The 25,738-nt window shown below is 40.6% G+C and overlaps 1 protein-coding gene across 8 annotated transcripts in view; it reads left to right on the forward strand.

The window, feature by feature from the left end:
• The first annotated feature begins 1,630 nt into the window (after positions 1 to 1,630).
• The window catches only part of CDC42BPA (CDC42 binding protein kinase alpha), a 191,502-nt gene continuing 167,394 nt past the window's right edge, over positions 1,631 to 25,738 (forward strand). For all 8 annotated transcript variants that reach the window (XM_074817748.1, XM_074817752.1, XM_074817751.1 and 5 more), the window contains exons 1-2: positions 1,631 to 2,034; positions 2,848 to 3,072. In XM_074817748.1, coding sequence (XP_074673849.1) covers positions 2,877 to 3,072 — 196 coding nt within the window. In that variant the 5' untranslated portion in view covers positions 1,631 to 2,034; positions 2,848 to 2,876. The remainder of the gene's footprint in view (positions 2,035 to 2,847; positions 3,073 to 25,738) is intronic.

Genomic DNA, 25,738 nt, shown 5'->3' on the forward strand with positions numbered 1-25,738 from the left:
GAAGGGAACCCTTTCCTTGGTCCCCATCTTCTTAGTTTAATCTTCAACGCATCACAACCCACTTGCACTTTTAGTAGTTCCTAACAATATTTCTTGGAGGGTTTCTGCATAAAAAGCTTTTAGAATTAAATTCCCTACACACTTCTTCATTCACCAAGAGTTGGCAGGAGAGTTTCTTCTCTTGAAAGGCCATTGCCCAAGCTGATGGATCCCCTTCCCAGGCTCACTGACAGAAAGCAGACTCTTCCCAGCCCCACAGCCCGTCTGCTCTGCCTTTTCACTCGCATGGAGCAGGAGTCACTGTCCTCTCTAGCTTCGCACCAGTGACTTTATAGTTGAGCAACTCTGAGCAAACATGTGGGACTTTTGCTTAATCGTGTTGTGTATTTCATCCTCATGGGTATATAAGACTGATGTTTTATATCAGCTGGCAAAAAGGCCAGTTTGAAAAAAAAAGTATTATGTAGATGCTTCTTATGGCAAAACCCAGCTGAGGGGTCTTCTGTTGGTTATCGAACTGAGGAAGCAGATGCCCGAGCCATTTCCCTCCCTGGAGCTCCAGCAGACGCAGGACTTTGCGGGTTTTCGGAGAACGCTGAACTTCACCTACAGCCAGTGACCCTTGGGAGCTGCGCTGCCTTCCTCCCCTTTCACCTGACTTCTGAGGAAGGTCGAACTGAAGTTACGGGTTGACGTCCAGATGACATTTAATCGCCCGCGGTAGCCCGAGCACAACACCGCACCCCTGACACCTTTCGAGAGGAGAACCGCCAACCCACGCGCTGCCGGGCAGCTGCCCTCTCCCATCCTGGAGGTGACCCCGTTTCAGCGCCGAACAAGCCTGTTCCCCCGGCGTGTGCTGGGGTGGCACGGCGGGCTCCTCGGGGAGGGACGGCACCTCACAAGCGGGGTGTGACCGCCATGAACCGCCGCTTTTTCGGTCACGTTTTCAGCCGTCGAAGCGTGAGGCGGATGGGGTCTGTGTTCGCACCTGGAGCTCGGCAGAGCTAACCGTGGCCATGGAACAGCCTCCCCCTGCCCTTCGCCCCGCCGGCCTTAATCGGGCTGATTTTTAATTAAAGGCGGAATTGCCGGGAGACGAGCCGGCAGGGCAGCGGCTGAGGGGGACGGGGCCTCGGGCGGCGGCGGAGGGCCGCGGCGGGGAGGCAGCTCCTCTCGGGGAGCGCGGAGGGCCCCGGCGGGACCCCCGGCCTGGCGGGTGGGTCTGCGCGGGGCAGCCCGGCCCAGCCCGCCGGCTGCGGCCGGAGCCCGCGGGGCGCTGCGGGGCGGCCTCCCCTCTCCCGCCCTCCCTCCCCTCCGCCTCGGTCCGCCCGTATCCCTGCATTCCCTGCTGCAGCACCCCCTCCTCCCCTCAATCCCATCAGTAGCGGCGGGCCCGGGCTCGGCTCCCCGCGCTGCGGCGGCGCTCGGCGGCGGCTCCCCCCCGCCGCGGCCGCCATGTTGGGCTGCTGCGCGCTCGGCGGCGGCGGCGGCTGCTGCGTGTGACCGCGGGAGGGAGGGAGGGAGCGGCGGGGGAGAGGAGGGCGCGGAAGCGGAGGAGAGGGAGGGGGGGAGGGAGGGCGCCGCCGTTACCCCTCCCCGCCGCCCCGCGCACGCACGCACACACACACACACACACACACACACACCCCCCCCACACGGGCACCGCGGGAGGATGCCCTTTGCCCGGCGGGGCGAAGCCGGGAGAGCATCTCGCCGCCGGGAGTGAAGCCGCCGCCGCCGCCGGGGCCCCCCGGCCCGCAGCGTGCGGCCGGAGCGGGGTCGCCGGCGCTTCCCCTCCGCCTCAGGACGCGCACCCGGAGGAGGAGGAGGAGAAGGAGGGCGCCGTCTCCGCAGCAGCAGCCATGGGAAGGATTTGACAGGGCTCGGAGCGCTTCCCAGCCGCCCCGCGGCGGTGCCGGTGTGTAGGGGCGCGCGTCCCGCCCGCCGCCCCTTGGCGCAGCGGAGGAGAAGGGGGCGACGATGAAGACTTTAGTTTTTTTGAATCACTGAAAAGCCCTAAAAGGAGACTCGGTAAGGAGGAGGAGGAAGGGAAAAGCTGCCCGGGGCAGGACGTGGCTGCGCCCTGAGGAGGGGCGGCCGGGGGGACCTGCGCCCCACCCCCACGGCGGGCGCGGTGGCCGCGGAGGCGCTGCCCGCCGGGGCCGCGGCCGGGGCCGGGGCCGGGGCTGGGGCTGGGGGGGCGGCGGCGGGGCTGCGCGGCCCCCTCCCTCCCTCCTTCCCTGCCTCCTTCCCCGCCGGTGTGCGCCCTGGTTCCTTCTCCCTTTCGTATATATAAAGATATAAATACATATATTTTTCCTTTCCCATCCGTTGTGGGAAGCGAAAGGCTGGTGCGAGCCGAAGGGGGCTGTTACGCTGTAATGATGCGGTGGGGCTCCTCTCAGGATCGTGCTGCATGATCTGCATTTTGAATGAAGGAGAAGACCTTTTTAAATATATTAAGTGCGTATGCCTGTGCACGCACGGTGAAATCGGTGTCAGTCAGTCTTGGTTGAATTTGAGTGCAATTATTATTATTAAAGCATCAGGAGTGGCCGTGTATTTTTTTTGCTTTCTTATTAAGCATATTAAAAGATATATATTTTTTTAGGGTAGCTATTTTCTTCTCTTAAAAATTATGCATACACAGATAGACACACTGTATGTGTGTGTCTGAAAGTCGCAGGGGTTTAGTTTCAGGCTGGTAACACCGAGGTGGGCTGGAAATCAAGCACTGCCACAGTTTGACACTTGTTAAAAATACTGTTGACTTCTTTTTAAACAACAAAACCCTCAAAAGATTTTTTTTTTGTTTTATTTTTTTTTGTTATTTTTTTGGCAAAGTAATAATAATCATTAAAAAAGAAACCCCAATGCAAACTGAAACAACCATGTCTGGAGAAGTGCGTTTGAAGCAGTTGGAGCAGTTTATTTTGGATGGGCCAACTCAGACTAATGGGCAATGCTTCAGTGTGGAAACCTTGCTGGATATACTCATCTGCCTTTATGATGAATGTAATAATTCCCCTCTGAGAAGAGAGAAGAACATCCTTGAGTATCTAGAGTGGGGTAAGTTTGAATGTGTTTATTTTGTGTACATCCGTCCATGTTCCTGTCTGCTTTGTATAACGTCTGTTATTTATGTGTAAGAGGGGATTGTTTATAACTCAGTGTTTTACTGGGAAGTGTTATCAGTTTTACTGTTTTTACTGTATTTAAACGTGGTGGTGGTGCTAAAAAGAAATCCATATTGGTTATTCGTCTTTGAGGTATGCATGTAAAACGTATGTGGAGTTTTTTGTGAGGGTTTTTTTTGACATGGATCAGACTCTGGTACATGAGGCATGTTTGTTTGCCTTCAGGCCCAGCTGTTGAGTTTTGTTTCCTAAAGTTGCTGGGAATATAGAAGCGTGAGGGCTGAATTCTCTGATGCCTGGAAAAAAGATCAGTACACAATCCTCTGGCTTGCATCTGCAGTCAGATCTATACTGCTTTAAAATAAAAGGTGTTGATCAACATGGAAATCCTCCAGCTCTCTTAAATGATATGGTTTTGAAATATATGTGAAAAGGGAGAAAATTACATTCTCTTCTTTAACATAAAATAATTGCTGACTTTATTAGATTGATTTTCCTGATGAGGATAACAAAAGTTGAAAAGCAGAATGAAATTGTGTGTCCCCCAGCACCCTTTCCATTTTCTTTCTTTGTTTTGGGGAGGTAGGGTATTTGCAGATTTTTAAATGAAGACAGGTAAATGATAGCATTCCAGTTCTTCTTAAGTTGTCATAGAACTGGTTGTCTCTATGTTTTTCTTTTTAATTAATTTTCTTCCTCCTCCAAAACATAGATGCAAAACAGAAGATGCAGTCTGACATAAGAACCTTGATGAGAACGGTTACTGTATCTGACCTTCAAACTTCAAAGTCATGCAGCACTTCTGCATTTACATGCAGAACCATTTACCACATTTTGCTTTGTAATAAATACATCAGCAGGCCTCCTTTATTAAAAAAAAGGCACATTTTTAAAACACGTAACAGGCGTTTGATTAATTAGCTGGTTGAGCTCTTCATAATGAAGTCACCGAGGAAAGACATTGTTTTGATAACTGATCTAACAACTTGAGGCTGATATGTGTGTGTTTTATTTTCCTGCTCCTCACTGTACTCATACTGACATCTAAAGGACATCTGACTCAGTAATTAAGTTTCTTGTACTGTTCATATTGCACTGGCCTTTGTTTTCTTATTATCTGGAGGAACAGGCTATAATTAATGCGTTCTAGCTAAGGAGGAAGTAGTAATTAAAAGTACTTCTGAAGAATCTTCCCTCTAAAACTGTCACTGGCATACAGAAGCTGTGAAAAACTGGGAAAATATGGTGGCTTCAAGGGTGTTTTGTATGCAGAAACTTAGTGTAGTCTGCAGCAGATCTAGCCAGCTGATATCCTGTAAATAATAATAAAAAAAAGTTAACCGTCAGCGTAACGGCGTGTTCGGGACCCGTCGTATTGGGTGCTGGTGCGTTTGGTGGGGGGTTGTTTGATGAATAAATGTATCATTACAAGGCTCTGATGGTACCTGAAGATTTCTGTAATAAACTTTACAGGCCGCTGATGGAAATAATACACTGTTTTGGAAAGGCTGGAGTAAGGTTTCTTGCTGGCCTATTTTTCCTGCTACTTCTCCGCTCTCATGCTCCAACTGTGCCTTAGCAGGACTCTTCAGCTTCAGACAAGACCAGTTCCTCCCATTTTCAGAGCTGAGTTGCCAGAGTCCTCCATCTGCTCCCAGCTTTGCTATCTGGACTTCTACCCTGAGTGTTTTTTCAAGAGTGTTTGTGAGGTGAAATGCAAGAGCAATGGTTTCTACTATCTGACGTTGGAAGTGTCTATGTGAATGATGTCTTTATCCTGCAAACACTCACATGAGTTGTCTCTTCTGAAAGCCAGCCTTCCAAGTGAAACTAGTGGTCTCTGGCATTTCAGTTGAGATCAGGAGCTTGGCAAAATGAGGTTCTCGCAGAGGTAATGTACCCTCCAGTGCTTTGGTGCAGTCAAGTTACTAAGGGTACCCTGTTCTTTGATATAATCATGACCTCGCGTATCTCTCCCCAGAAGGGGAAACAATGCAAGGGGTTGATTAGAAGGAGGTTATATGTGGTTTTAAAGTCAGAGAAGTGCCGAGTAGTGGCAGAAGCAGAAGGCTGGCAGCCAGAAATTGTAGGCTCTACCCCTGCCTCCCTCAGTGACTCAATGTTGAAGTGCTTTCAGCTTGATTTTTTTTCAGCTTCCGTATTTGAACAGTAGGGAAAATACCACCAGTTGTACACCAGGGAGTTCTGAAAGCTGCTGCATATGAAGCACTCTTAATTTTGAATGTACCGTATAAAATAGTGTGTATTAATTTATTTTTCCCATCAGTGACATAAAACGTGGTGCCTGGTATATCTACTGGTGGTCAGTTGGTTGCTGTCTTGGAAAGACATTTTGTGCGTTTATGCCAAGCATCCACAATTTTGCTTTATTACTATGGTGAGTGCAATCTGAAATTATTGTAACTGGTCTTAGAATGGTATGAACTGGTAGGTTTGTGCATTTACAAATTGCAAAGTACATACTTACTCCTGAGAACTGTTCATCATCTTAACCTTAAACTGCTTTTTAAAATTGTTTCTAGAAGCAAATAAAATTTATTTATATAGTCATTTTTAAGAAAAGGCTAATAAATAGCTGTTTGGTGATCACAGAGTCCTGCTGAGCTCAACAGCAAATAATTTTTTGTGCGTTTCAGTGGTGCAGTTTTGAGGGTGCTACTGTTTGGTTTTGTAGTTAGGTTTTTTGGGGATGCTGTACATGGATGTGTATTTTGATTTAAGCTGTTCTAGGTCTGAGATTTTACATGCTGTATTTCATGTAAGACTGAATACTCATAGCACAATCTAAAATTTTTGGAGGAAAGGTTTAGGAGGTATTCTAGCATGGAGAAGCTAATGTGGTCTTAGTAACGGCCATGTGACTGCTGCTATATTTAGGGGAACTAAGCAGCTTCATGTTCTAGTCCTTGGATCTTTCAGGACTATTTTATGCACTTGTTATCTAGATTTATAATTTATTAAAAACTGAAGCAGGGTGAAACAGTTGAGTGTCTGAACTGGTGGTTCATCTTTTGATGTTACAAGTTTAACTCAGCAAGTGGAGAAAGTAAGGTCTCTGGAATGTGAAGTTGAGTGTTACATTTTTGTAGGTTTTCAGTCTTTTTGAGGTGCTTGACATTACATTGGATTGGTTTGAAGTGTCAGGTTAATTGATTACTTTGTGATTTAGAATCAGTATTACTTCTAAAATCCTTTTTTTTTTTTTTTGGCTTAAAGTGAAAGTGCAATTACTTTCCCTATTTTTATACATTATTAGTTTTGTGACATGCAAAGAAGATGATTTGATTTTGTTGTTTATTTTACATAGGTATATTATATGCAAAGACAACCATGGAAACAACCATTGTATTTGAGTTCTAAGGGTTAAATCAGGGCAAATTTTGAGATGACAGGAAGGAAATGGAACATTTAGGTTTGGCTTGTTCTATGTATTTGATGTTAGTTTTCATTTTTATCTCTATTGATAGCTGTATTTGTGATTTAGAAAAGAGATTTTCTGGTAATCTCCAGTTGCTATAATTAGACAAAGCTATTGAGAATTCCAGGCACTTTGCTTTTTCTTTTCTACATGTGTTTGAGCTGCCACAATGACTCAAGACTGTGAGGGAGGTAACAAAGGCTGTTAAGCTCAACCTGAAATCAAAATATAGTGATAGAAAGAAGCTTTTGGAGATGTTTTAGTTCTGGGAAAACTTCCTTTACAATGGCTCCAATTTGAATTGGTTTTTAAAAGAAACTAGAACAATGTTATTTAGGATACATTGAAAGTAAACAAGAATAAACTCCAAAATGTATGGAGATATAAGGGAGGGAAGATGGAGAGCACTACCGATAGCGTGGGGAAGTCAGTGGCTTTTTTTCGTGTAGGAAAAGTGTTAACTATCCTTTAGTGGTTTTTATGTTGGGTTTTTTCCTACCGAAGGAGGCTTTGGAAGAAGGATTAAATTGTTCTCATTTCACCTCTAGTAGAACTGAAATGTTTTGGTGTTTATGCAGTGCTGTTATGGTCATAGACTAGACTGTCATCATTGGTCTCGTACTTCTGTCATTCAGATGTGCAGCATGTCTTCTGGACGTTAAAAATGGTTCTATCACCATAAAACCATTTTTTCAAGACAGAGTTGTGGAGAGGTTGTCAGAGTTTTCTTTCTCTTTCCTCTCTCTCTCACGTTTTTTCTCAAGAAAAAATAGTATACCATTTTGAAGCTAGGTTTGTTTTTAAGTATTAGTAACAAAAGAAAACAAAATCTTGCCTCTAGACTCCTGCACGTCTTCTGTGTTGTTCATTTGTTTGTAGGTCATGACACAAATCACAGGCTTTTGCGGCTATGAGTTGCTTATATTTTGCTTTTTAGAACAAACTGTTAAAAAATAATCCTTCTTTTAGGTCCTATTCTTAGTAGACACAGCAGTAAAAGACTTCAGCTTTTAAGTGTTCCTTATTTTTTATTAAAAGTAGACTTTGGTGCTTAGTAATATCTAACCTATTGGAAATACATTTTTCAAAAAAATTTACATTTTAGGAATTACCTTTTTTTTTTTCCTTATTGTAGTAATAAAACTGGAAATACCTCTTTGGCCTGATTGACATAAGGGAAAACAGTTATTAAATTCTTTTTGGGGAAGAATGAGCATCCTGCTTGTCACAGCAACTTAATGTGCTTAAGCATATATCTGATTGTAAATGTGAGTTATTTCATTGCCTGCAGCTGAGTTATGTGGAGGTATGGGGATCCAATCTACACAGAAGTCATTGTGGCATTCTTGACACACATTTCTGTCATTGTTTATGATAACGCTTTACTGCTTATTTTATGTAAACTGGTGTTTCTGTTACATAGCTGCAGCTAACAAATGCTTTTTATTGATTAGGGTGAAAGAAGGAGGTTTTTCAAAGCTGTCAAATAGAAACGACCTTCAAATCTCATGTTTCAGAATATTGTGTAAGCAGCTTTTGCAGAGATGCAGTTTTATAGCAACTCACTTGAAAAACAAAGAAAAAAGATTGCAGGAAAATACGTAGGAGAATGGTTGCCTGTGCGGACCTTATTGTTAGGTGGCTGTGTGTTTATCCTCTATACCTTTTGAATTGTGACCTCTCCCACATTTATTTCAGTTTTGATTCTTGTCACGAACAGAGGAAACTAATTACTGTAAGTTTATCAACAGTTCTGATGTGATCAAATGAGCTCTGAGACCATCCGGTTAATTCTACTTGTTTTGCATGAGGGTTAAAGCCAATTTCCAGTAGAGTGAGGCATTAACCCATTGTAACACATTTGTTTCTTAACACATATACTGTATACCAAGTTTTTAAAACTTACTTTTTACTTAAAATTAAGTGTTTTTTTAAGGACGTTCATTTTGGTTGGTTTTGTTCTTTTGGGCTGGGGAAGTTTGGAGGTATTCAGGGGCTCCCTGACAGGCTCTGTGGCTTGTGTATTTAGGTTGACTGACTTCTGTCAGTGATGTCCTTTTTATTGCAAAGGAGTACAGCTTGCTTAGATAGAAAGCTAACTAATACTTCATTTTCAGGAATTTTAGGAATGCCTTTATTCTGTACAGAAATTCCTAGCATGCTTTGGTCTAATGGGGACAAATGGAGAAATACAATTATATGAGTTAGTCTGCTCAGTGGGCATTATAAACCTCATGACAACACAATAAATTCTCTGTTACTAAGACATACCATGTTAAAGGGTTAATCCAATAGTTTATTTGAGGGACGATCATAACTGTAAAATGTACTGCCGAAGGTGTGTTTGAATTCTTAACCTCTGTGTAGCACATGATGCTGAGTGTGTGTGTACCTGATTAAACTCTTTCCTTGTCTTTTGGCCCTTTTGCACTCTTTTGTACTCTTTTACAACCTGTAGCCTCTTATTAGTTCGCAGTTGACTGAAAGAAGGATATTGTGCTATAAGAACAATGAGCTTATTTGGCCCAATATAGTTTAATACTTTGTTTTTATATATATATATTTTTTACAAAGATCGAGAGAAACTACCTTTCTTTTTGAAGCTGTATCTTATGCCTATAGATCAGTGCTTCTGAATAGCAGCAGCAAATAAAAGTAATTTCACTTCTGATTCATACCTGTGGCTGTATAGTTAAGTGCCCGTGTTGTTTTGAAATTTTATTGTGAATAAATTGCAAGTACAGAATTTCCAGATACAAAGTAGATGCAGGCTACTATCCTGGAAATTATTTTTCCCATATTATTTTCTGAAAGTGGACACTGTAAATTATCCTGGATCTGTTTTTGCAAGATATTAACCCATGCATAGCATCCCTAATTAATCTTATACTGTAAAAAATTTATCATCTCCATTTGCACAGAGAACTTCCAGAAGCAATTAGATCCTATTGCCAAGCTGTAAAACCTGACTAAAAAAGGTACAGTGGATAGCTGAGACAGAATTAAAAGAAAAGGCCAGCTCCTAGACTCTTTAAGTTTTACCTTTTGGCAAAGCAGGCATTCCTTCCATAAGCATTTGTACTTGCTTAATTTGATATTCTTTTTCTGGTGGAACAACTAGAATATTTTGTTCTACTCTTGTCTAACTCACCTCACCACATTATTTTTCTAAAATCCTCATTAAGCTTGGGAATGCTACTAATGTGGACTAAAATCTTTAAAAAATGCAAGTGATTTAGGTCAGTCATGTGCCATCTTTTGTTAGCTACAAGATTTTTATTTCAGATAGTTTAAACATGACATTGGGCTTAATAATACCTGAAAAAAATCTTCTATTCAGATGAGTCAGTTTGCTTTATTTCTAGTAATACAGCCTAATTAGGTTTACTAGCAGTCACCATGGATAAAATCCACATGAGGTGTATCCAGACTCCTAAGACTTAGTGTTTCATAATTCTTCCTTATCCGTATCCAGACTTCTAGTTTGATTTAAATTAGTTTTGTTACACAATATGGTAGGTTTCTTTTACTCTTAAAGTTCAGCTTCTTAGTGTACCTTCTCTCTGCATCTTTTTGAAAAGTTTTTGATCTGGAGCTTGTAGATGTTATGAACTGAGTATTTTGTAGGCCATTTTGAGGAAAAAAAGCCAAGCTTTTAAATGAATTTTGTTCAGTAATTTAGTAAAAATATATGGTAATTTTTTTTGTAGAAATACTAGGTGAGTTTAGAGTGGCATTCAAAGGGGAGGGAAAAAGCAGGCATAGATGTTAATAACAGTAACTACATTTCCTTCAAACATTGTGGGATTAGGCCAGCAACACTTTATTGATCTTTTGTTCAGCTTCTTTTCAGTCTCAGAAGTCAGGACTTGGAGGAGGACTCTATTGTCTTATCTCAGGAGCATGGAAATATGTTGTCCTCAGAGTGGAGGATATGTGAGCAGTCTTTCTGTGTAAAGTAATTTTCTTTCTTTTTTTTTTTTAGGTATTCCCTCCCACTGTTGTCCCTGTTTCATCCTTTTCATCTTAAAATCCTACCTTATTTTAGGCTTGTGTGACTGTGCTACTTGTAACATGACCTCACCTGCGGTGAAGTGCCCACAGGTCTCCATTTCTGAGTTCTTCCTCCTTTCCTTTCTGTGTGTGTTTCATAAGTAATGTTATTCCAAAGCAGAGCTTTAATGTAGGTACCTTTTCTCAGCTGAAGCCTCCTTCTCTTCTTCCGCGCTTCCATTCTTGTTGCTTTTCATCCGAGCAAGATCTCACTTTCTTATATGAGGCAGATAGCCGTGTGTCGGTCTGATGCTCCCATGGCCAAAATCTTGGTTTCTGGATTTGGATTGGTTTTTTCCTTTGTTTCTCCCCAGTCATCCTCAAGCTTCCATGATTTTGTTGGTCAGGCTCATAATATAGAGATTGCGTGTGGAGAATGGTAACAAAAAGTTGTCACCTGTGTGAGACATACACACAGGCTTTACCTACAGGTGCCATCTACACAGTGTTTTCTATAAACATCCTGTATATTTCTTATTGGATCCAGTAGGTATCAATCGATTTACTAACATGAATCATTTCTGTTTGTAAGCTCTTGTAGAGCTGGGGCCTTGGGCTGTTTGTTCTGGCTGTAAGGAGTTCTGATCTGTTTTACTCCTGTAGTCTAAATATGAAGAGACTTGAGCGAGAGTATAGCTTTTACCATTTTAATAACTAAAACTAAAATAAAGAAGTTGTAGGAAGGGTAGCAACAACTTGTGTTACATGACTGTGAAGTGGTTTAAGAAAATGTCATTTGTGCTGTGGGGACACCATAGTCCCAAGGTATTTCCTGCTGTTGCTCATTAAAGCTCTTTCACCTTTATCACGCTGCCTTTTGTAAATAAAGCACTGCGTTGTCTGAATGTTTTGCAGGACACATAGTAACAAGAGGAGGAGGAAATAGGAGTTAGTATTTTAACTGTAACTCGGCTGGTTTTATCTTGGGTGGGAGCTGACTTGATGGTGTCTTAAGGCTGGCTAAGTCCACTGATCTCTGTTTTGCTGGTGCTTATGTGGGCAGAGGGACAGATTCCAGTTGAAAACTAACCCTGCAGAAACGCGTTAAAGTCTGTTGATCTGGTTGTGTGAAACGATTGTACTGGTGTTTGTACAAAAGAGGGCTAGGACTGTAACAGCCCAGACTTCAACGGCTTCACCTACTGTAGCTCCAGTGCTCCATGTTTAGAGGCTGCCTCTCAGATTCCCTCTAACATACAAAGAAGCTACAACTTGGAATCAAATTTTGACGTTACCAGCTTTTTCTGATAGATATTTGGTGTAGAAATTGTGAGCCTTTTTGTTTCCATAACAGTTACTGAAATGTTTCTTCTTGCAATGAGAAAATTTCTAATCATGAATAGGCATCTTCAAAATAGCTGTCTGATTTTGATGATGGTAATTTCTTGGAGAAAGAAAGTGTTGGTGTATTTGTGTTTTGTGGTATTTGGCATAGTATCACTCAATGTCTTTAAACAGTTTTCCTTGTACGTTTTGTAACTGAAAGACAAGGATTCTTATATTAACACACTTGGAATGGTTTTGTTCTATTTCCCCCAACTTTTAGAAAACACTTGACGTTGTTCTATTTTGTGATAATTTAAAAGGATCCTTTTATAATTTTGGTAGGGACTGACACAAAAGAGACTTGTTCTTGTTGTGATCTGATACGTTGGAGCAAAATTATAGAAGCAGCTTCCTACGCAAATAGAAATTTGCAGAGAAAATCATTATCATTTAGCTGTGCTGTTTCTGTCCTGAGATGCTTTATTTTGTTGTGTCCCTCCACCCCCAATATTGACTGTTTTTATCTTCGTAGCTAGCAACCACCTTTGGCTAGTGAAAGATAAATTTCTAAACTTTGTATCTTTGCAAAAGTCATAATTTAACTCTTGAAATAAATTGAGGCAAATTGCTTTTTCTGGGTCTAAGTATTTGGTAGGCTGATGTTTTTGTTTTCTTTATACTCTTGTGTCTTACCTGTTTTTCTGAAAGGAGTGACAGTGTCTCCACTGATGATGATAATCCAGACTCTCAAAAAGCAAACTCTATTAAATAGAGTTAAGGTTACTAAGATATGATGTATATTGCCGCAGCTGGGGTGTATTATTTCGTTAACTTGGTATTTCTTGGTTAACTCGATCCTCGAGTAACACTTGGATTTGAGAGAAGATCATCTGGGAAGCAGTTGCTTCTAATGACATAGTTTCTTAGCTACTTCAGTGAATATCCATACAAATACGCTGTTGAGTATATGCTGCCTGAGCTCATGTTTAACACCTGAAAAGTCTCTTCCTGGGTGATCTAGCAGAGATGTCATCTGACCTTATTGGCAGTAGCCTAGTGCTTCAACTGTCTGAGAGGGAAAGAAAGGGTGCAGTGGGGGCAAGCAGTTGCTGATTTGCTGTCTAGCTACACTCTTGAATTTTTACATTCCTTTTCTCCAAAAGTAAGATTATTTAATGAAATTAATCAGTATTATTTACTGACAATATTACGTTCACTTTGTGATCCTTGGCACTACCAATAGAAGGGAATCTCTTCCAAGGAATTCTTGATATTAGTACTTAAAAATTTGCTTTAATTTCACCACTAAGTTTTCTTCGTAAGGGAACAATCCAGTCTCGAAGGTTTTTTTCCTTTATCTTGGTCATGTAGTTTATGTTGTCAGTAAATGTATTTAACCATGTATATGATCACGGTTATAATTATAAAAGCTTCTTAAACAGCCCAAAAGCTACATATGTCACTGTGCATTGCTGCTGAAGCCTCAATACATTTAGTTCTAAAACATGCTGAATCTGTGGCACTAAAACCTTTCAATAACATCAAACTGTCATATGATTATTCAAAACTTGTCTAATTTTGTTCCATGTGATCTTGTGATTTTTTTTTTTTCCCCCACCCACCTAGAATGTTAATGGCAATTCTTAGTGATGACTGCTTGTGTTCAGCAAAATTGAATTTTACGTTTTGAGACCTAGCAGTTAAGCAAATGTTATTCTGTCTCTAAAAGAACAACGGTTTCTTGCCTTGCGTCTTTCACTTCAGAGAGGGATTCCATCTTTTGGTGATTTCCTTTTATTTTTTGTCTACTTCTTTTTTTTCAGTTTAAGGAAACCATTTTCTCTAATAAGTCGCTGCCAGATCTGGTGAGATCACTTGTTTGGGGCAAGTATTTTCTTCAGTAAAATAAAGTAGTTTTGATCTTACCCCACTGATTCTAAAGCAATAAACAAAACTTAGTGACAGATTTTCATGGCACTTTTGCTAATGTTAGACTGCCATTTTTGTGTTTGGTTTTACTGTAGATTTTCAATTTCTCTTGGGCACACCTTCTCCAGTTCTTTCTGTATCCCTCCCCGCCCGCCCCCCCCCCCGCAGCATGTGAAATCATACGCTTTTGCAGCGACAGGGTGTGAAGGTCATTCTTAGCACCGTTCCAGCATCTGAAGTACAAAACCATTTCCTATGGGAAACGGCAGAGGAAACTTGCAGGAGTTGGAAGATGGTAAATGAAGTAATTTTGGCAAAGCTACAAGGATTTCTTCGTGGTATGCCAATCGTTGTTTTCAATAACACCCCCACCACCATCCCCCAAAAGCTTGGGGCAGAATTTTAATTAACTTCAAGAGAAGCCAGGTCAAGCATGTCAAACTGCACGTTTGAGTTAAACATAAACACCTATCACAGGGGTTTGGGGTCCTTTGTGTGTGTGTTTATAAAAGCAGTGTAGCTCTGCTGCATTGTGTAATACCTGATGTCCTTTCTCACTTAGAGTATTTGAATAAGATAAGTATTTGAAGTCTGTAAGTGTGCTACTTGCCAATATTTTGAGCCTCTCAGTTTCAACCTAGGACTCGATGAATAAACCCAGATTCTCTTCTTTCTCTCTGCCTTAGTGTCCATCTTATACCATACTCCTCTGTTCCTGGTACTTGAGGACTTAGGTACTGTTTTTCCCAGCTGCTTGTTCTCTTAGAGAAAAACAGGCTCTCCAGTCAAAGGCATATTTCCCAGCCATAGGTGGTGTGTCAAGACTTCAGAAAGTTTAGACATCTGAATGGAGATGGATTCATCAGTGGATATTTAGGAAGGAGGACTGTCTGTCCTTCAAGATGAGTATGTATAAAATTCTTAAATAGAAATTCAGATACTGTATTTAGAAGACTCTGTGTGTATACATAGATAGAAATTATATGTATAGGAAAATACTTTTTTTTTTTTAAATACAGTAAACCTATACAGACTTTAGGTGGTAGGTGTTGACTTAACAGCTATGAGCCAAAACTGTCATGTGTGTCTGGTAGGAAGAAGAAAGCATTTGTAAGCCAAATTCTTCTCCCATTTAATGGAGATAAGAGTGATGTTAATTCACTGATAGCCGTGCTGTGTTAAAGCAGTTCATATTTGCTGCTGAGCTTTTAAAGAAAGCCAAGCCACTTATGTGAAGGCATTAACTGGTTAAGAATTTAAAACTAGACTTCAAGTACTGTAGCTTTTTCTAGATGTCCAGAGAGAATATTTTCTTTATTTTGCTTTAATTTTTTAAAGGATACTTTAAAAATGTGTATTTGGTTCCAAGTTGGGAGGGTTGTAAATGTCCTTTTTCAGTAGTATGATTCCTGGTGAGAAAGTAGTTTACAATGATACTGGGCACTTGCATATATTGCCTTGAAAATCTGTTTGAGAAAAGGGAGTGGTTGTTAGCATCTTAAATATCTCTGCAAAGAAATGGAGTCAGAGCTGTGATGTGTTCAAGGCCATTCAAAAATTCAGTGGAAAAGCAGTTTCTAGGATCCAGGTTTATGTGTAGGTTCCTTCCAAATTTTTTTATTTCCAAAGTTTTTGAAATGTTTCCTGTGGAAATTCCTGAAGGTGTGGGTAGCTTGTAACTTCTGTGTTTAAGTGCTTTATTTATTTGCTTAAATTTTCAGCATACTGTTTGGGTACTCTTTTTCTTGGGTTGTTACTCAAGAAAGCTCGGAATCTTATTTCTGTGATCTTAGTTGCTGTGATGTCCTCTTTCCTCCCTCTCCTGTAACTTCAGTGTTGTACAATTCAGAACAGTGGCAATTGTTTTATTTCTTAGAAGGGAAGTGCTCTTTTCTGCAGTGATCAGGTGGATGGTTGCCAGGATTGTGTTTTGAGCAACTGTTTATGTGTGTTGAACTTGGACCTGCATAAAAATTAAGCTGCTTCTAACTCATACAGCTGTTTGTACCTCACCTTTTCAAAATCTTTCCTGCAGCCTTGTGAAGTACATGCATGCCACTGGTATTTCAGAAAAATTGCCCCAAAGTGTCTAAAGATCTTGTATCAAATGTAATACATACATTTAAATCTTGTCTCATACTTACTATTTACGAAACACCTCTGCCACTGATTCCTGCTGCATGTGGGGTTTGCTTAGCTTGAGTGGACTTCAAAGATGACTGTTGGTGGTGTTGGAGCAAGTAACCGTTAGGCTGCAAAATTCAGTTCAGAGAGGAGAAAGGGAATTTGTATATAACATTGCTACACTAGAAACTTTTCCCATAAAACTTTGTATGTTTTCAGGAAGTCAAATGTGATGACAAGAGAGATAACCAGAAACTTGATTATAATCTCCAGCTAATGCTGGAAATTATCTCCTGAAAAGCTGTATGTGCATAGGTATTGCTCAGAAAAGTTTTAAGTGAAGGTTGAGGCAGGTCCTCTTATAACCTTGTATTTAGTCATCAGGTGAGGTAAAACAGACAGTGTAGGTAGGTAATTTCACAGTACAGTTACTTCCGTGGATCAGGAAATTCCCCCTCCCAACCCTTCCACCTCTCCTTTTTTTCTGCTTGGTCCTCCTGAGTATCTGCTTCCTGCCTGTTCCCACTGCACTGTGAACTGCCCTGCGAGGAGCTGATTTTAAAGCAACTGTGCTAAATAAAACTCAACTTTCCATTAAGAATGGATGCTCTACGTTTTTAGTTAATTTTGTTTCAGTGTTTTGTGCATAAGAAATTTTGAACACATTCTGTAGGGTACCCTGAGGTTGGTTGGTCGGTCAGTCTGTTTTTACAACAACCTAGTCATGACATGCCAGAAGAGAAATGCTGAATTTTTCTTTTTTAAATAGTACTGCAAAAGAACCATTCAAGATCTATTCATGAGATACTAGTTCACAGATAGCAGCTATTTCCCAGGCACAGTGTAATACATGTAATACATAATGCTTTACATTGGAAGTTGTTATTATTTATGGGGGAGTTTGTTTAATAAGGATATTTCTGAGTGATTTCACTGTGTCATTATAATTTGCATTTACTTTGTGTTTTGTTTGTGCAGAAACATTTTATACAACTTGCTGTAGTTTATCTTTTTGCTCTGCCAGATTTAAATGGCAAAAGTTCTTCAAGTGTCCCAAGGTAGCTATTTATGGTATACATGGAATAGAGGAATTGGAGCAGGCATTGAGTTTCTCCAGGTTCCTCAGTGAAAGTATGGTAGGGGTTGGAATTTGCCTTCCAGGGCCTACTGCCATAGCCAGCCCTTATGTGTACTTTCTGAATGTGGGGAAGGAAGACTTAGTCCTCTGCTCTGTTGTAACACATTTAATATTTGTAAAATGACAGTGATTTAGGGTTCTCATTCTGAATTCGGTACACTTGAACTTTAGAAACTTGCCTCCTGTTCTTTCTTTTACAGTCAGATGTGGAAGGTCACGAATGAATTGGTGCTCTGAGGTGATAGGTGTACTGAAATGAATTTGTTTTCTTACTAGTCTGCGGAGAGTGGAATTTGGGGTTTTAGTCCAGTCTTGGCTTCATTAGCAGATGGATAGAGTAACTTTTAATGAGTTCTTTGTTTACAGTGAGCTTTCTTGAAAAAAAAACATTAACAAAATATTAGACTTCAGCCTGACCGCATGACATCTGAAGTAATGGATAGTCATTTACACCTGTGTAAAATCAAAGGCAGTCAGAACAGTAGTGGGTTTTAAATTTTTTTTTTTTTTTTGGTATGAAACAGTAACATCTGAATGAAGTGCAAGCTAGCGCAAAACCAGATCCTACATCAGTATTTGTGTTGGAGAGCTTCAGTAGCTCATTTGTGGTTTTCCTGCTTGTAAATAATGCAGTTAACCCATCTCCTGCTGAATGTTTTTATTCTTTGTATTTTCTGCTGATGAATGTGTCTGTTTCTCTGAGCTATATTAAGGAAGGGTATAGAGCCAGTTACTGATTTCTTGAGCTAAATCCCAACTTGCACAGAACTTAATGTTCTCCTGGAGGTTCTTGGGTCCTCCTTCTTCCCCCTTCTCTTCTCAATTTCATGTAAAAGAGGAAGCTTTCTGTTATGGAATATTAGTATAGTAAGTCCTGTCCATTTTGTGAACTCAGTACTGTAGTAGGTGAGCTGAGGATTAAATGGAGAGTAACCCCTTTACTCATCCCTTTGAATGCTTTTTCCCTCTTGTTTCTTGTGCCTTTAACTGGTAGCTGAGACTGAATTGCCATGTTCAAGAATCTCCTAGGCTTTGTTAGCACAGTCAAAATAATCTTTGTCTTAAGGTATTTTTCTGCACCAAGCATGATGATACTTTTCCTGTGGATTCCTTTAATTCCTCAAAAATGTTACTGCAGATGGTTGCACTGGAAAAGAAGCAGCATGTATCTCTATTGTGATTTCATTAATTGCATACTGTGCATCACTTTGGGGCTTATAGGCTGAGAGGAGTTAGGATTCTAAACTTAAATACCTGAAGTAATCCATTAATGTTTTCTTTTTTATGTTGGTCATGGTGTTAAGAGAAAGATAAACACAAGAAAAGTCAATGTGATAATTTTTCTTTCCTCTTTCTTTCAAGCCTGATAGCTCAGGAAGGAAACCTTACCATGAAAAGAGAATTTGATCCGTCACCATTTCAGTGCTATTGCAGAGCACTGGCCTTCTGGTCATGTTCAGGGCACTGCCCTCTGCTTAGCTTCTGCACAAGTGCAGAATAAATAAAGGGTGGTTCGGAACCGCCTTTCCATGTTTGCTGAGAGTTATGACTCATTCTTAAACCTTAGTGTTTTGATATGAACTAAATGCGAAGCCCAAAGCCTCTGTTCCCCCAATATATGTACCTTGCTTTTGAGTGGTTTCAAATTGGTGACATGACAGGTAGGACCAAATCTTGCTTACTGAATTCTCAGAATCATTCCAAGTGTGCGCTGAATATGACTTGAACAGTATGCAAGGACTGTATTTGAGCCTTTTGGCCTGGGATACTCTTTCCCCTGAATTTGAGGAGTTTGTGTTGTATGTGAGAGTGTGCCCACTGCCCGGCAAATGTCAGGGTCTCAGGCAGTCTCTGGTAAGAGCAGGAGTCAGTCCTGCCTGTCATTTGTAAATGCAAGGCCTAATTCATGACTATGTTATGACTTTTTTGTTTGATATCAACTGATATTTTGAAAGCACTTGTAGAAGTAGAAAGGATATAAGTAGAAGTCGAAAGGCAGAAAGGACAATCCAGGAAACTATAGACCTGTCAGTCTGACCTCGGTGCCAGGGAAGGTCATGGAGCAGGTCATCTTGGGTGCCATTAAAAGTCATATAATGAACAACCAGGGGATCAGGCCTAGTCAGCATGCGTTTATGAAAGGCAGGTCCTGCCTGACAAACCTGATCTTCTATGACAAGGTGACCCGACTACTGGACGAGGGAAAAGCTGTGGATATTATCTACCTGGATTTTCGAAAAGCATGCGACACAGTTCCCCATAGGATTCTCATAGAAAAACTGGCTGCCCATGGCCTGGATGAGCGAACGGTCTGCTGGGTCAAGCACTGGCTGGATGGACGGTCCCAGAGAGTGGTAGTCAATGGAGCTAAATCCAGCTGGTGGCCAGTCACAAGTGGTGTTCCTCAGGGCTCGGTGTTGGGACCATTTCTGTTCAACATCTTTATTGATGATCTTGATAAGGACATAGAGTGTATCATCAGTAAATTCGTAGATGACACCAAGTTAAGTGGGAGTGTCGATCTGCATGAGGATCGGGAGGCTCTACAGAGAGACTTGGATAGATTGGATCGGTGGGCCAATATCAACGGAATGAGCTTCAACAAGGCCAAGTGCCAGGTCCTGCACTTGGGCCACAACAACGCCATGCATCGCTACAGGCTTGGGGAGGTGTGGCTGGAGAGCTGTCTGGAAGAGAAGGATCTGGGGGTTCTAATTGACAAGCAGCTGAACATGAGCCAGCAGTGTGCCCAGGTGGCCAAGAAAGCCAACGGCATCCTGGCTTGTATTAGAAATAGCGTGACCAGCAGAAGTAGGGAGGTGATGGTCCCCCTGTACCTGAAAGGACATTGTAGAGAGGTTGGTGCTGGTCTCTTCTCACACGTGACTAGTGACAGAACAAGAGGGAATGGCTTTAAACTCCCAACAGGGGAGGTTCAGACTGGACATTAGGAAAAAATTTTTCACAGCAAGAGTGGTCAGACAGTGGAATAGGCTGCCCAGGGAGGGGGTGGAGTCACCATCCCTGGATGTGTTTAAGGGTCGTTTAGATGAGATGTTGGGGGATATGGTGTAGGGGAGAACTTTGTAGAGTAGGGCTGATGGTTGGACTCAATGTTTCAAAGGGACTTTTCCAACCTGAATGATTCTATGATTCTATAAGTAGAATCCTTCCACACTCATTAGATGTTGAGCGTTTTTTGCCTGGCCTCTTGGTTGCTGTTTCAGTCGTAAAGATTTACAACTCAGCTCCACAAGTGGACATCTGCACACCTGAGGGCAGTGAAGTGATTGCAGGGTGAAATGTGTCTACAGTAGCAGTAAGGCTAGCTTAAGTGAAAGAAAATGTATTGTGTAACTGTACCTGTTGAGCGGTCAGATTTTTATTGTTCCCAGAAATACAGCATCAGATCCTAATGGTGTAAGAATGCAGTAAGGAGTGACAGTGTTGGTGTTATGAAGAAATTTACCTGGTGTTCTTTCTGCATCTGTGAACTATTTTGGCTGCCTAAAAGCTTGAGCTAATTCTGGTTTTGCATTGAAAGTCAGGGAATTACTTCTAGTCTGAAAGAAAGGAAATATGAGTATTGTTTGTAGCTTTAACCAAAATAGTCCATATTGCACTTTATTCTCAAGTGGGAAGGTAAGAGGCATTCCAAACTGCAATGGGGGCAGTCTTTCTGGGAACTGCTTTGCAGGTTAATGTTGTTGCTTTCTATACTTTCCTCCACTTGCGGGCACTTGAGTGTGGAATATGAAGCATCAGAATTCAGGAAGAAGGAGCAGCAGGGAGCTGGTCTCTGCAGGTCCCCTGACATGTGGTGAGGTTTAAGCGTGCTGCGGAGAAGAGGAGGAGGGACGAGGGACATTAGATGCATCTTCCAGGGGCTCTGTCAGATGTCAGGCCTGGGAGTGGCCACTTCAGAGGTCTGGTAGAAATTGGTTTAGGAGTGGCTTGAAGGTAATTTTCATGTAGATGTATCCTGAATGTTACATAAGTGGATTTTGCCTGAAAATTTTGATGTTATTTAAATGATTATTAAATGACTTAAGAATACAGTAAAAATTTCTGAAAATTTGTTTTGTTACTAGTATGTGTCTATGATAGAAATACTGAAAGAAATAATTAAAATTGTATAAACACAAACTGACAGAATTAACAGTCTATCTGTGTGTGTCCTATCTTTGTAGCTGTATGATTGTGGCATTTTCTTTGCTCCTCCCCAGTTTTACATATCCCATAGGACAGTAGGGCTCTGGAAATTCATTCAGATGTTATTGGGGAGTAAGCTGTCAAAGTTAGCTGTCAATGTAATGAATGAAGTTGTGGTTTGCAGAAAAGGAATTTTTTTTTTTTAATGGGGTAATTGAATGATGCTATGGAAAATTTGATTCTTTTGTTGACTGCTAGAGTGGTTTTTTTTATGCTGGTACTAGATACTAACCACATATTTTGTATGTAGCCAGTAATTCTGCGTTCATCACCGTATGGATCAGTTAGTTGACTTCCTGTGGTTTGATGTGAAGAGATACTGAGAAGTCTCAGCTGTCACTGAAATCAATTGGAGCTCTGCTTTAAACTATAAAGCTCTATGTAATGCTATGTGGTCTAAAAAAATTTTGTCTGGATTTCTGAAGTTATTGGTTAATATTGGATGACCACTTTTTCCCTTAATTTGCTATGTCCCAATTTCCTTTGTCATAAAGGCGGTAACATCACTGGCTCTTTGAAGGGTATTTTGAAAGGTAATGTATTTAGGATCCTGCTATAAAGAGTGCATTTAACAAATTTTGTGAGAATTCACAAGTCTTGCAGCAGAATAAATAAGATGGACCATTTTCAGGAACCACCTGAATATACCTTATCTGAGCACTGGAAAGGTCGTAGAGTGTTGTCATTTGTATATCCATGCCCTCTAGTTTGTCACCATCCCAAACTTTAATCCCCTTCAGCATTGACGTTTTAGCCCATTCTTGGTTTGTTTTTTTTTTTTAATTTGACCCATCTTTGTCCAGTCACAGTTTTATTCCAATCAACAGTCTTTTGGTTTTGTTTTTAACGGAGTATTCACTTTGTAAATTGCACATTATAAGGCATGTATGAAAATCATGTATGTTTATCTACTTTATTGTTGCAGCTGTAGTTGGTCAGGATGGCCAGTTTCTCTGAATATGTAGCTCATACCATTTCTGAAAACAACTTCTGTTTTGGAAGAGATGAGTAGAATTTTTCTGAGTTAAAATGAGGTGTGATGGAGCTACGGATAGATGAGGAAAGGGAAAAATCTATATAAAAGAGGTGGTGACAAGTTTCGTTTGGCTTAATCCCAATGTCACTATGTTTTGTAGATAGTTAAGGAGGGGATGTACTGTGCTTAAAAGAAGATAGTCTGTGTTTTAGAGAAGTAAGTGCATTTTAGAGCACATGTTTAAAATTCCCATAGATTCATTGAGAGTTTGTAAATGTATTTAAAGGCTTCCAGAGAGGGATCCTGTCTGCGTAAATTAAAGGTTTTCTGTCATGTACTTCTCTCAACCTTTAGGAGAGAGTAGTTCAGCTTTTGTGTAGTGCACCTGTCAGTTTGCCTTATCAACACCTTGCAGTTGATGCTGTTATGTCTTTGAACACCCAAAGGTAACTCTAAAGCCATAGTCCAAAATATTTTTTTCTTGTTAATTTGAAGGAGGGGTGATTGTAGGGAAGCTACAGCTGGATGATGTTCCACTGTTTAAAGTAATGTGCCTCAGCCAGTAGGGAAGGAAGCCAGTGTTTCAATTCCAGCTCCAGTCATTTGTGGCTAGAAGACAGCATCCAGGCCCAAAGATAAAGGGCATTCTGTATCTCTTCTGCCTCACCATTTTTGGGAAAAGAGCACTATGTTTTCCTTCTCCAGTGGTACGCTTTGTAGTAGGAACATAACTTTTCCAAACCTTAAATTAAGAAAAAGCATAACACTGATTGTCTTTCCAAAATTCAAAGTATTGCTTTTTGTACTTTCCTCTTTTAAATTTTCACTGCTGCAGAACAAAAACAAAGCAAGCTGCTTCTCAGTTAGTCACAAGAATATTCAAAGCTGCACTCCTGACATTGTGCCACATACTTGGTATAAGAAAAACCTTCCTTTTGATGGAGATGTGGGCATCTTGAGCCCTTCTTCTCTGCCTTGGTAGGTATACTTCTAGCCCTGGTACTCTTGCTCAGATTCATAGAGTGCAAAGTGGAGAAAGCAAGCCTTCAACAGATAGAACACCTTCAATAGCAGTCAAATCTTAATCCTTACATCCATGCAGCTACTTCCGTTCTGTTTGGAGAAAGGAAACAAACAGTATACAAGTTATGCCTTAAACTGTGCTCCCATGTCACTATTCCATCAGCAGCCTCCCTTATTTAAAGTTTTCTTTGCCCCCGGCGATTCATCTTTTTCAGACCCTAAGCTTGGAAGCTTGCACACCATGTGCCTTGCACTAGACTTGAGATCTCTTTGGGCAAACTCTTTCTTTTAAGTATACTTGAAAAGATAGTGCATTAATACCAGTATTGGATACTCAATCCATAGAGTTCCTGGCAGCCTAGCTGTATTCAGTGTAGAGGTAGTTCTGTACCTGGAGAGATACAGGTGGTAATGATGCAATTATATAGGTGGCCAAAAGGTTGCTGAACCTTGCTAATTTGTGGAGAAATGATGCATATCACTTAGCAGATCTAACTAGGGAAATTAAATATAGATTTTACTGGCAAATTAGTATGATTTTTCTGATTGTGTTTTCTGACTACTTCCATAGGAAAGGAACCTGGAAAAACAGTATTTCTGTTCAGTCTGACTGTAGATTTGCAGGGTATGGGGAGATTCTCTACAGGACCTTCTTAATGGTCTCCTTTGAAAGACTGAATTTTCATCATTTAGGTTTACCATATCAAGTTTACCTGAAAGTGAAAAGAATTGGCACAGCCTTGTATGTTATTTTCTGCTGTGTTTTATGGCAGTATCAGTCCTCATGTTTGATTCTAATGAAGTTCCTGATACTTTCTTTCTCTGTTCTTCAGTTGCATAGTGTGGACAACAGTTGATCTGTGCTTCTCAGGAGTCTTGAGGCTTCCTTAGCTGTAGTACGTGATGTGCTTTGGAGAATTTATGTAAAATACAATGTTTAGTACTGAAAGCCACAAACTGATAATTTACTCTGGATCTCTGTCATACCCTTTTCTGTTGATAGTCTTAGGGGAACAAAGGGTGCTTAGAACTAATTGAGGTGATCTGTTGGAGTTCCCAGTGAGCGATCCTCAAAGAGAGCACTGGGAGAGGCCAGGTGGTGGCCTGTATACCCCATATTTGGGGGGGGGAACTAAACTCTATGCGTATGGAAGGGGTAAGCCATTGTATTGCACTTCAGAGCTGTCTGGAGCTGTTTCATTTATTTTTACTTGCACCGTATTCACCTTTTAATCAGAGGTTTATATGAAGTGTTGTGCAGTGTTGTTGCCTGCTTAGTTCTGTGAGAAGGATCTAATCTACAAATACACCCATGGTTACCAGCTTGAGTGAACGGATTTAGGCTGTATATTTGGGTTGCAGGTTTTGGGGTTTTTTTTCTGGATATGAGCCTGTTTCAGGTGAAAATTTGAGAAGTGGCACAGTTACAGAATCCAAAAGAAGTCTGAAATGGTTCAAATGTCGGCATTTTTTTCATATGACAGTCTGTATCATCTGTTGATGTATTGAGATCTAGTCATTTTTTAACTATTGTCAAGTTCTTAACTGATTTTTGTTTGTGGGGAAACAGTAAAGCTTGTGCTGAAAACAATCCTTAAGTTGAACATTTATGTTCTTAAGAACAAAAGCAAAATCCTCGTGATCATATTTTGCTGTTACTGAAGAGCTACCTGTGGTGTTCATCCACATGTTGACTGCTGCTGAAGTAAGCACCAAAGAAGAAACACTGCAGCTTGTTCTATCTTCACTGTTGATCTCATCCAATTGTAACAAAGTGATACAGTAATCATGTCCATGTTGATAGTTTATAAGCAAAACATTGTTTTAAGGAGCACCTGTGAAATTTGATTATTTCAAACTTTAAAGAAATGAAATTTTTGTAAAATAATGGAAACATGTCAATTGGTGTGTGATACAGGAGAGGAGGTGTGTGGGTTTTTTATGCAATTTATTCCAGCTTCTGTATCTACATGCAAAAGACAGTTACTTTAATAGACTTGTACAAAACTTCTGAGCTTCGGCAAACACTGTGGTGTTGCCCGATTCATAATATTTACAAAAAGTTACTCTGTGTGCTCAGATATAACTGCAGTATCATGCAAAGCTTGTTAATTAAATAATGTTTTTAAATTCTTTTTGAGATAAATTTCTGTTCTCTAGCTGCTCTAACAAAAGACAAATGGCTTTTCTGTTATGTGTGGCTGCTTTCTAAAGAAACAGTTCTACATACTGATTTTCTAATACTTTTTGTTTAGAAATCTTTTGGGCCTTTGTGGATAGACAGATAGTTGTATGAGAATATAAAACTATAAAAAATAAAGAGTGTTTAAATGTGAAAAATACGTGTTACTAAATAAGAGTTTACTTAATAACTGCTGCTGATCTGCTGGCCACTCAGGTAACATAAATTTGCAGACTTTTAAAATACAGATACAGTT

This window comes from Strix aluco, chromosome 3 (genome assembly GCF_031877795.1).
Source record: "Strix aluco isolate bStrAlu1 chromosome 3, bStrAlu1.hap1, whole genome shotgun sequence".
Taxonomy (NCBI): Eukaryota; Metazoa; Chordata; class Aves; order Strigiformes; family Strigidae; genus Strix; species Strix aluco.